This window comes from Physeter macrocephalus, chromosome 1 (assembly GCF_002837175.3).
Source record: "Physeter macrocephalus isolate SW-GA chromosome 1, ASM283717v5, whole genome shotgun sequence".
In the NCBI taxonomy this organism is placed as follows: Eukaryota; Metazoa; Chordata; class Mammalia; order Artiodactyla; family Physeteridae; genus Physeter; species Physeter macrocephalus.
In genome coordinates this window covers 27,182,203-27,194,352 of record NC_041214.2, presented here as the reverse complement: position 1 = coordinate 27,194,352, position 12,150 = coordinate 27,182,203, and the positions used below count along the sequence as shown (strand labels likewise).

At 54.5% G+C, this 12,150-nt stretch overlaps 1 protein-coding gene across 2 annotated transcripts in view; it reads left to right on the top strand.

The window, feature by feature from the left end:
- The window catches only part of SPSB4 (splA/ryanodine receptor domain and SOCS box containing 4), a 62,534-nt gene that overhangs the window by 1,990 nt on the left and 48,394 nt on the right, over positions 1 to 12,150 (top strand). The window contains exon 2 of one of the 2 annotated variants that reach the window (XM_024131881.2): positions 3,235 to 4,023. The exons of the other annotated variant lie outside the window; for it this stretch is intronic. Within the exon in view, the coding sequence (XP_023987649.1) occupies positions 3,235 to 3,263 (29 nt within the window). The 3' untranslated portion in view covers positions 3,264 to 4,023. Of the gene's footprint in view, positions 1 to 3,234; positions 4,024 to 12,150 lie in introns of those variants that run through there. 2 annotated transcript variants of the gene reach the window in all.

Genomic DNA, 12,150 nt, shown 5'->3' with positions numbered 1-12,150 from the left:
CGGACGCGCAGGCTCGGCGGCCATGGCTCACGGGCCCAGCCGCTCCGCCGCATGTGGGATCCTCCCTGACCGGGGCGCGAACCTGTGTCCCCTGCATCGACAGGCGGACTCTCAACCACTGCGCCACCAGGGAAGCCCCCAGCTTATTCATTTTAAATGAGAGATATAATTGCCCCCCTTCAGAGAAGAGAAACTCAAGAGCAGAGCTATGGAGAACCAGAACCCGAACCTCCCCCGTCTGTCAGCCTCCAAAGCCCACTCTTTTCCCATGCTCCCTCCTTTAGCTGAGGGGCTGAGAGTGACACTCCAGAAAAGAGGTCAAGAACAAGATTTTACTCAAGTAAAAATTGACATTGACTCAGGTTAGTGTGGGTTGACCATTTTCAAGGGTGACAGACCACCAGAAAGTGGCTGGTGTGCTCCACTCTGTGGTATAATTGGCGACACTTTTGCTCATATTTCATTTCCATGGCTGTTGGACTCAGGTTGCCATTGAATGGCAAAGTGGCCTGTTTTCTCTGATTAACTGGTTAAGTAAAGAGAGGATGAGTGTGTCCTGAATCGGGCTAGTTTAGTCACTGCAGGGCCTTGTGGAGAATGTTGAGAACCCCCAAAGACATGATGACCAGGCACACCCCAGTGCTTAGAAAACCAACAGCAACAACAAACGCTCTTTTTAAATGGAATTGGAAAATCTACTTGCCAGAACTGATCACTGAACTACGAGGATGGCCTTGGTGTACAAAGGCTCTGGGGTCTGACATGCCTCATTTCCCACTGCATCCCCAGTGCTCAGTGGTTTTGTGTCTCTGGTGAGTCACTCTAATGCTTTAGGGCTCGTTTTACTCATCTGTTAATGGGACGGTATCAGGTCCCTTTCATAGCTGCTGTGAGATCTTGTGTGACGGCACCAGTATTATGGTAGCTGGGATTAAAGGCTGGCGCTGATACCCAGAGGAATTACCTGAGCCAACCATTGGGACCCCAAGGTGGGCTTCCTCTTGGGTATTGATTCACACTTGGATTATTGTCTGTTGCTTGGTTTACTGGCAGAAAACTAAGGTGCTGACCAGGTTGCAGCCGGTGGCTCCCCCACGAAGGATAGGCTCAAGAGCATTCAAGCCATGGTGTTCTGCTTGGTGTAGAGGCTGGATGGGAGAGGACAGTCGTGATCAGAGCATTTTGAGCTCTTGGATCCTTCAGGTGGCTGGAGGTGCTTGGTGAGACTGAAACTTGGAGCATTCTATCCTCCCTGGTGGCAGTGATTTTTTCAGGTTGGCTGAGGCTAGAAAGCCCATCCAGGAGGCAAGGGGAGACAAGGCCAGGATGTCACGTGATGCGAGGCTCTGGCATCTCCCGTTGGGTGACAGGATTGGCTTGAGTGCTATGGTACTGGCACCTTCTCCAGATAGGAGTGATGTTCTCTATCTTGGGCAGGGTGTGATGGCAGAAAGGGGGAGCTCAGCTTTTTTGAACAAGCCCTGACTACAGGGTGAGCCACCAAAGAACAGGCTGAGGGGAGTCTGACGGGCTGGTTGGGAAGGGACTGTGTGACGCCTGTGGCTAGTGACCTGGGCTGAAGTCCAGTGGGTCCCTGGACACTGAAAAGGGTTTGGCCCTAGGGAGTCCCTGGGCAGGTAGGGTGACCCAAGGTGGAATTCTGTGCATGAAAAGAATTCTGAGCCAATTGGCTGTGGACACGAAGGTGGGTCCCCAAATTCAGACCCAGCAAGGGGGTTAGGTGACCACAGTTAGAGACAGGCTCTAGGGCAGAAAGGCAGGGCCGCTCTCTGGGGTTGCTTCCCCACAAGGCCATGGGGGTAGAACAGATGGGGTTAGAGTTTGGTCCCAGGACTCACCAGGAGGCCCTGGACGATGATTACCTCCTCGCTCTGGACCTCAGTGTTCTCCTTTGTAAAACGGGCATGATAAAGCTCGCCAGCACAGAGCAGGCCCACAGCGACTGGTGCTGCTTTGACTAACTAGGTGAGCTGGGCCAGGTCCGGGGCTTCAACTATGGATAAAAACAAAAGTGGCCTCAATAAGAGGCTTCCCTTCTAATGTGTAGGAAGGAAGTTAATGGGCATGATTTTCTCAATTTTTGATTTTTATGACTATGAAAGGAAGACTTAGAAAGGGCTAACTGCCTGTAACTCTGCAATATGTGTTTGTGGAGGACAAGAGCTCCTGGAAGTGCATTTTCCTATTACAAATGTGTTCTTCGGCTACACCATGGGATGAAACAGCTCAGCATCTTGGGGGGTTTACAGTAAAGAGCTGCAGGACGCCCAGGGGCTCTGCCATCTGAGTGAGCTGGGAAGTGCAGAGCCGAGGCCAGGCAAACAGGCCAGCTGGCTCCGGATGACTGGGTCCAGGGTCAAATAATAACAGCAATAACAGCACCACACTAACTAACACTTTTCTGATACTTAGTCTGTGCTGGGCTAGATTCTAAGCACTTTACAAATTTTAATTCATTTAATCCTTGTAACAACTCTTTGAACTAATACCTTTATTAGCATCTTCATTTTCTGATGAAGAAATTAAGCCCAGAGAGCTTGAGTAATTTGCTCAAGGTCACACAGCTAATAACTGGATCAAACTGAGGCACACTGGCTTAGTGGGTCCCTTGTGGAGATGTTTACAGACAAGGCAGGAAGAGAAGGAATAGGAGAGGCTGCTCCACCGGGCTGGGTGGCCACTCAGCAGAGGACTGGACCCTTTCCTTCAGCGGTGAGTTTGGAGGAGGCCCTGAGATGCTGTCCCTCCCCCCGGTTTCACCTCCAGCCCTCAAAGCTCTTGGCTGAGCACAGCACTCCGCGGGGCGTTCTGAAAAGCTAGTTGCGTATAAACAGCCCCAGTGGTGGCTGTGAATCAGGCATCCTTTGGTCGCTAACAGGAGAATGTCACTGAAATGTCCCAACTGCTGTGAGGGTGGCCCGTGGGGTGGGCCAGGCCTTTGGAATCTGCTCTGGGCTGGTTTCTGGAAGTGCCCTCCAGCCCCCGGCTCCTCCTTCCACATGCTGGCGGCCAGGAGGGCTGACAGAACGGCTTTGTCTCCTGTCTTGGAGTTCTTATGGTAGTGAGTAGTACGCGAGTGACACAGGAAGAAGGGAGGGGACCCCAGACGGAGCAGCTTTGATTTGAGGGTCATAATAATTATACGTTTGGGGGAATCCACCCAAATTCTGTGCCCTGGGCCAAGTGTTTTACTCATTTTCTTTTTTTTTTCAGCCCACGCAATAAACCTTGAGGCAATGTAATTGTTATTAAAACCCATCTTATAGACGAGGAAACTGACTCTTGGAGAGGTGAAGAGTTAGCCCAAGACCGCACGGCTAGCCAATGGCAGAGCTGCCCTGAAACCCAGGTCGTCGTGACCACTCCCGTGCCTCCTGCTACCTGGGCCGGCCCTGTGGCCTCCACTCTGCCCGCCGATTCCAAAGAGCAGGTGTCCGAGCCCAGGGCTGACTAAGCGGGGATGGGGAGCGGGGCCCCAGGATCTCAGGCCCAGTGGGCAGGGAAGCCTTGTCAACCTGCTCTGAGCCAGGGAAACTGTCGTTCCAGACGTCATTCCTAGATGGTTTAATTGATCTGCCAACAAGCATTTATTGGCGCATCAGCTCAGCAGAGGAGGCTGGCGTCCAGCCAAGGCTTCTGGTGCTGATGAAGGCCAGAGAGCGTTTTCTACCGGGATGGCTGCAAGGACACCGTCCCCTTGCCAGAGCTGTCTGCACTGCACTCACGACCTTCCTGCCCAGCTCCCCGGTGTCTCCTGGGTGGCCCCATCCTCTGGACTCTCTACTCCTCCTCCCTCCTGAGCCAGGTCCAGGCCTGGTCTCCCCTTTGCCCCGCACCCTATCATTCTTCTCTGACTCCAGCTCACCACAGCCCTCAACCCAGGGCTCTGTCCCCTGCACCCCCAATTCAAGGCTGAGTCCTCCTCCCATGCCCCGCCAATCCCCGCTTTGCCCCAGTCACTCACTTTTCCACATGTGTATGCCTTCTTTCCCCAGGTGGGTGCGAAGTTCCCCAGGGCACAGATGGTCAGCCAGGAGGCACTTCCCCCAGTGGGGAAGTCCCCCACTGGGGACTTTAAAATACTTTTGGAAGGTGAATGATGCATGTGGCAACAAATTTCGGCGCTACAAAAGCGTGCCTGGTGAAATGCCTCCACCCCGAAGCTCCCCAGCCTCTCTTCCTGCTGCTAGCCACCATTATCACTTTCTCCTATGTCCTTCCAGAATTTTATGACAGAGGAGTTTCACGCAAATGTGATCATACTGTGAACATTGCTCTGCATCTCGTTTTCCCCCTTAATAGATCTTGGTGATTGTTTCATATGACTAATGTAGAGCTGCCTCATTCCATATTAACAGCTGCATGGGTTTCCATGGTATGGTTGTATCATAATTGGATTATCCAGACCCTTATTTTTGGACATTTAGGCAGTTTCCAGTCTTTGAGAATAAACTTTTGATCCTGATTTGAATTTTATTTCTGCCCCCTGCTGGCTAACTGACATCCTCAAGCCTCTGTTTTGCCATCTGTGCAGTGGGAATAATTATATGTACCTTGCAGAGTTGGTGAGTATTAAGATTGATGCAGAAACGCAGCGTGGTCCAGCATGTGGCTCACGTTAGGTGCGGGGTGGAGGGGAGCTGTTGCTATCACACACTTAGCCTGCATTATTGATCGTGCCGTGCCCAGTGCTGAGCTCGTCTTGGGCACCCGATGAATGCTTGTGAAAGATTTTGTTTCTGATTTTAAATACGGCACAATCACATTAATTTGCAATTAGGACGGCTTCAGACTCATCGTTGGACTACCATCATTTGAGATATATAATGCAGTCAGTCCTTACGTGGGGTATATGTCAGCACAGTGAGACCCCTGGACCCCTTACTTGCACAGAGCAGGTTCATAAGAGGTGTGTTTTGCTGTTTTGTTATTGCTACTGCTGATGCTGCTGAGAGTGGCAGTTCTTTGAGGCGGGACTGCATCCTAGCCTCCTCAGCCACCCTCATAGCAGAGTACATAGTAGGTGCTCAATAAGTGCATGTTTTCTCCGTCGCAGCGGGACTGGAGTCACAGTTGCCTGGAACGAAGTGAGGCTGGCTCTGAGCTGTCACCCCCTTGAAGCCTGACCCCAGAGTGATCCACTTCCACCCCTCATTAGGCACCGTGCACAGCACATCTGTCCCCACACCCGGGCCAAGCAGAGGCTGCATGATGGCCCAGCAATTCAATTCAGGATCTCAGCATTCAGAAACTGGCCCCTACCCTTTGTTTCCCGCTAAAAAGGAACAGACTTTCAGCTGAAAAAAGGTTGTTTCACTCAGACGCTGTGGCCCTGCTTTGAGGGTTTTTTCCCACATTTAACACAGTCAAGAGTAGGTTCAGTCCAGGAAGTCCTGCCTGCAGAAGTGAGCTTTGAAACGCAGGCCCGTTTGGGACAGGTGTCACCGTGGGCCACCGCAGAGCTGCTGCCATCTTTCTCAGAGGCTCACAGCCTGGTGTCATGGGAAGAACTGAGGCTCAGGGATCTCCCAGCCCCGGGCCCAGTCCTGACTTGGCTGCTAGTTAGCTGTGACCTTGAAAGAGTCACTTCACCCCTGAGCCGGTTTCCTCATCTGTAATAGTAATAGAAACTTACTTTGCCACGAGCCGTCAGGATCGTGGGTCATATATAGAAAGTGACTAGGCTGGTGCTTGGCACATAGAAGGTACTGAAAAGGGTAGGTTTAAAAATTGCCGGTTGGGCTTCCCTGGTGGCGCAGTGGTTGGGAGTCCGCCTGCCGATGCAGGGGACAAGGGTTCGTGCCCCGGTCCGGGAGGATCCCACATGCCGCGGAGCGGCTGGGCCCGTGGGCCATGGCCGCTGAGCCTGCGCGTCCGGAGCCTGCGCTCCGCAACGGGAGAGGCCACGGCAGTGAGAGGCCCGCGTACCGCAAAAAAAAAAAAAAAAAAAAAAAAAAATTGCCGGTTGTAACTATTACAGCTCCCGTAGGTTGTTAAAGTTACTTAGTGTTATTAGATGTGGAAATAATTATTGTTATTAAATTTGGGTCCACATTGTGAACTCTGAGGGATTCCACACAAGGGAATACATTGGTCTGGGGAGGTTTTTGACTCGTTTCTCTTTAGGATACATGAAGGAAGTGCCACCCGAGGCTCAGAGGCCACTGTGAGTTTGTCACAAATGAGCTGGGAGTGCTCAGCCTTCCCTGCGAGCAGTTTTAAAGGCTTCCAGCTAAATGTCTGGCTCAAGCACTCTGTAGCTCCCGGTGGTGACTTGCCTGGTGAGCATGTGTTCAGCACGGATGTCCAAACAAGCGGTGTCCTCGCCGGCTGTGCCCACGTTAGTGTGTGCAGCAGGGCTGGGCTGTGAGGTGGCGGGCCTGAGGAACGGCATCTGCCTCTGAACAGATGGTTGCTAGGCCTGGCTGTGGGCTGCCCGCTGCCGGACCATGGAGGAAAGCGAGTGAGGAGGAGACGGCCGGTCTCCACCTTTCTGGGACTAGCAGGGGTTGAAGGCAGGCCCCAGGCTTTAGGGCTGGAACGGGCCATTCAGCAGCCTGTGCAAGACCCACGTTTACAGGTGGGAGCTGAATGGACAGAGAGCTGGGAGAACTTGCCCAAGGTCACCCGCTAATGAGCAGCAGAACCAGACTAAAACCCAGGCCTCCAACCCCTCCTTGACGGTGCACCTTGCAAGAAACAAGAGAGTAAGAATTCCATGCAGTTTATGAGTCCATATGGAAAAGCCCGACATAGGTGAAGGAGGACGTAGGAGTTCAGGAGGAGAATGATGGGTGAGGGTGGAAGGGCCTTTGGAGCTGGGGTGGAGTTTAGAATAGGAGCTCCCCACTCCCACATCCACACATAGGAAGACCCTCCGTGGCCTCTCAGTGCCTCCCACACGTCAGATACCCCCCTCCTGCTCAGACCACAGAACTAGGGGGGTTCAGCGCCGTCAGGACCACACATAACTGATCTCTCCATTTACTACCTGGATGACCGGGGCATAGGTTTCCTAACTTCTCCGTCCTGTACAGTGGGTGTGATGCTGGGACTTCGCCATAGACTTGGTTGTCGGCTGCGCACCTCAGACTTTCATGTGCCGCTCACGTCCGCTGGGGATCTTGTTCAAAGCAGATTCTGACTTAGCAGGTCTGGGTAGGGCCCCAGGCTGCATTCCTGACAAGCTCCTGATATGCTGATGCTGCAGCCTGTTGAGGCAGCAGGCAGTCTGTTTAGCAGAAGCTGGTGTCGGCAGCTGCCACTGCATGGAAACACCCTTAAATACAGCACAGCCAGACCATTCGTTCTCACCCCTGCCGACGGGTGTCGGTGGGACCGGCGGGGGTGCCCCTGGGAGGGGGCATAGGGCAAGGCCTCCACGACAGCTCGTCGCCAAGTGAATCCATACTCCTATCCGTGAATTTCCCGCCAGGGCGACGTCGTTTGGGAAGGGATTACCGCAAATAGAAACAGCTCTGTGTTAAACAGTCCTCGCGCGAGCACTTCAGAGGCCAGGCGCTGCTCAGCACGGCGCGTGCGCCATCTGCTTTAAACTGCCACAGCCCCATGCAAAGGCCAGTGAGCGTTCTGTGCATGTTATCTTGTTCCATCCACGGATGACAAGGCACTGCTCTCCCACGTCACTCGTGAGGAGACTGAGGCTGAGGGGGGATGAAGAGCCCGCTCATGGCAGGAGCTTGGCAGGCAGCCATCCGGCAACCTTGAACCCACGCCCCTCACCTCCATGACGCTCGGGGTCATGTGAGTCTGCCGTGGCTCTGTGGGTGGTCCCAGGCCTCGGCTCTCCTGTGCTCCGCAGAAGGGCTTCCCGACGCTGGTGCCGGCAACTCCCACTACCACAGCCTGTGAGCGCCCTTAAATACCGCACAGCCAGATCATCCGTCCTCACCCCTGCCCGTGGGAGTGGGTGCCGCCGGGAAGGCAATGCACAGAGCAAAGCACGTTTGCAGGAGGGGGTGCAAACCGCTGGGAGAGCAGACGGCCTGCTGGGCTGTGCCTGCGGCCAGGGAGCCGGCTGATTCTCCCCGGCTCCTCACTTGGTTAAGACCAGGGGGCGGTTAGCATGAGTTATGGCCTAACCCAGACACTAATAAGGCTGCTTGTCTGAGGCCTTCCATAATTCAAGTTAAGGCTGTGCCGTTTGATGGCCCTTCTTCATCAGATCTTCCAGGACTCGGTGCCTCCTTAATGATTTATTTGCTTGGGATGAAATTAAGCCGAGACAGCGTGAGCCTGGAAAATACTGCCGAGCCGGTTCTCCCCAGTTCTTCATCCTCCGCAGCAGCTGCTTTCTATAAATAGAGCTGTGAGCCCCGCTTCGTGACCTGCCTGCTGGGAACCCCAACGGGTACGGGCTGCCCCATCCTGGGGCCCTGGGGCCCCACTTGACGAGGCACCTGAGGCCCCCATCTCTCACACCTCCAAGGCCCGTGACCTCACCAGGGAGCACGGAGGGCCAGAGCTGCCAGCAGAGACATGGTCATCCTGGCTTTGGAGTCTTTTAAGTAGAAGCGTCGACCCATTTGGATCCATTTGAGGCACTCCATTTGGAGCCACAGCAGCATTCCAGATCTTGTCCCATTTGTTGAGGTTTCTCCCTCAAAATGCATCCACGATGGTGTCCCAGGGTGAGGGCAGTTTTGCCCTAGTGTTTACTGAGGCGGACAGTCGCTCTCTGCTTGTTGTCTGGGCCCTGCTGGGGGTGCCATGTGGGATCCTGGTCTTCTCCCTGAGGGTGGCTACCTCTGGGGTGAGGGGCCAGAGTCACAGCCCAGGGCCACTCACAAAGCTCACCCAGGGGCCAAGCGTTGAGAAAAGGGGAGGGACGTTCAGTTGAGGCTCCCTTGGAAATCCAGACCCCAGGAGATCCAAGTTGCCTGAGGGAAGGGGTGAGCGTAAGGTTGCGTGTGTGGTGGGGGGGGGGTCCAGGAATGGGCTGCTCTCAGGCACCCCACTGCTGCCTCCACAGCACGTCTGCCCCAGACCCCCTCCCATCTGCCTGTGCCCCACCTCTCCTATGTCATCTCTGTTCCCTCATAATTTGGGTATCTCTTGGGGTTAGCTCACCAGGGCCCTGACCCCTCCTTGGTCCCTGACCGCTTCCGCCTCACTGTTAGCTGGCACGTTATTTTCCCAGGTCTTGGTTTAAAGTCCTGAGCGTCTGTGATGGGTCAGCGCTTCTCAGGTGCAGACAGAGGTTCCCACCAGCCCTCTGATTGGTGCCTCTGGGTCGGGTCCCACCTGCTGGTTCCCTTAGTTGTGGGGTATCCTGGAGCTGGTCACTTGGCACACTTGCCTGGACCTCAGCGACCCTCAGGGAGAGTGGGAGAAACACAGATTCTGGCTGTCTCTGAATCCATGGGCCCTGGAAAGTGTGTGTGTGTGTGTGTGTGTGTATTATAAGCTTCCCAGTTGATCATGCCGTCAACCCAGCACTGGCTGGAAGTCAGCTCCTTGAGATGCCTGGCTGGAAGGAGGCTGCTGGAGTGAGTAGGGGTGCAGGGTCATGGAGTGAGGGGGGTGCTCGTGGCTAAGCAGAGATGTCCCAGGTTTATAGGTACTAGTTGTCGGGAGGTGCTTGGAAAAGGTGCGGGGGGGCGGATAGGTCCTAGAAGGAGCACTGCACTAGGAGCCAGGAAATCTGGCTGGGCCCCTCCAGCTTGGCAACAGGCTGTGTGACCTTGGACGAATCACCTCCCCTCTCTGTGCTTCTGTTTCTCCATCACAGGAAGGAAGGGATTAGACAAGATGGCCTGGAAGAGTCCATTATTCATTGGTATCTAATATCCAGAGGCTGTCTGCACGTCTGATCTTTTGGATGACAAACTTTATACAGCTGTGCTGTGCAACACAGTAGCCACTAGCCACGTGTGGCTATGTACATTTAGGTTTAACGAAACTAAAATTAAAAGTCCAGTTTTTCAGTTGCAGTAGCCACATTCGAGTACTCCATAGCCACATGTGGCTGGTGGCTACCATATCGGACAGGGCAGACGTAGAACATTTCCATCATCGCCCAAAACTCTAGTGGACAGTGCTGCTTTAGAGCCACTGGGAGGACTGGGGAGCCTCATGGAGAGGGCGTTGGCCACTGTTTGGGGCTATTTCCATCTGGGGCTGCAAGGAGGTCCAGCTCTCCCATGAGTTAGTTATTCTAGGGCCCAGCTCAAGGATGGAGGGTCAGGAAGAAGATTCAGCACAGATGCCTGCCCAAGGAGAGTTGGGCAGCTACACTACCAGGAATACTTGGAGAACGTTGAAGGTCCTGGGTGGGGAGAGCCGGGAGGGGGGCAACGACAGGAGGTATGCCAGGAATGCGAGGAGGAGGGCCTGGGGGACAGCAGGGGTCAGGAGCCCTGGTGGCGGGGAGGGGCAGCCGCACCAGAGAAGCGAGAGCCCAGGTACACCCAGCCGCAGGTTGGGGGAACAGCAGAACCCCTCGCTAGTCTGTGTCCTCGGGAGCATCCCTGAGCCCGCGGGGCCTCCACCTCCTTGTGGGTGAAAGGGGAGGAATGAGAAAGAGGCTTGTTACAGAGATGAAATAAAAGCAGACCCCTGAGAGCCCTTCGTAAATGGTGGCCCGGATCGCGGTAGAGACTGCTTCACAAGGCACGGTTGAGTGTTCGTTTTGACTTGTAATCGTAGCTGCCCTCAGTGGTGATTTTAAGGTTCTGGGGTGTCTGTCCTGTCTGTCCATCTGGGCAGTAGGCTCTTTGGAGAAGGGGTGGGTGTGTTCTTCCCGTGTCCCTGCAGCCCTGAGCACGCAGGCGGCAGGCGGCTTCCGTCCATTCTGTCCCACTGCAGCTGAACAGAACGGCACTGGTGGCCACCGTGCGGGGGCCGCTGGCTCTTCCTCCTTCCTCCTGACCTGGGGGCCCTTCGCCGGCATGTACTCATGGCCCGGGAGTTGTCCAACACTTTCCTTGTCCCTGACACATGTGTGTGTCTGCCTGGTTTTGGTTGTCATTTTCTGACCCCAGCCCCGCCGTGTATAAACAAACCAAGGGCAGATGTCAAAGGCCAGAGCCGGGCTTTGCTGGCATCTCGCAAGGGGTGCACTTGGCAGGAAGTAGCCTGGTGTCTAGTTTCATGATGAAATGGGCTTTCATCTGCATTCCTCTCTGGGAGGTGACTTGACTGGCTGACTGTGGATGATGGATTGCCTGCTGCACCCCAGCCCTGGATGGGTTCATGGCTCCGGTCTGGCTCTGGCTTTTCATGAAGTCCCTACCAGGACACGCAGAACATAGAAAGGGGAGTTGAACCCCACCAGAGCCGCCTGTCCCGCCATATGGTTGGTGGGCTTCCCCACAGAAGTGGCTGTGAAGATAAGTCAAAGTAACCATTTGCTAAACACCTCCCTGCCCCAAACTAAGTGCTTTATATATATGCAGTTCCATTAAATCCTTTTTGGTGAGTCATGTTAACATCCCCATTTCATGGATAGGGAAACTGAGGCTGTGAGAGGCTAAATGGTCACAGGGTCAGAACTGGAATGTGGACCCCAGTCTGTCTGATTCCCGTTTCAGGTTCAAATGTCCTGAAAGTCTCCTTCTTGCCTCTGGTATCTTCCATCTGATCACAGTGAGGTTTTTCAACACCTGAAATGCTCCCTGCTCTCATTGTTTAGCCTCAGCGTGATGATCTGAACTTCTCTAGGTGTGGGCTTAGGGCCAGGTTTTGCAGAGCTGTGTGACCTGGGCCGGACACAGAACCCCTCTGAGCCCCAGGTGCCCTCACTAGACAGTGGGGGCACCTCACATATCCAAGGAACTGGACTGGTGGGGTGCCAGGTACATGGAGGGGCCCAGGGGAACCGTGGTTTCTGAGGAGACAGTCACTGCTCTCCGCATGCTATCCACCCTCACCACCCCCGGTAGGACCCTGGTGGTGCCTCTCCTGATCCCAGGACGTGTCCAGCAGAGGACATGGGAAAGGCATCGGCCCCGCATGGGCCCCATGTTCTCGGCCTTCTGAGAGCACAGCTGACTCTGCCCTGGGAAATGAGGGCTCTTAGTTGCACCCCTTTCTCGGGGCAGACCCAAGGAGATGGACCTTGTATGTGGCCTCCCTCACCAGAGCCGGCTTCTTAGAACTTCTGTCACA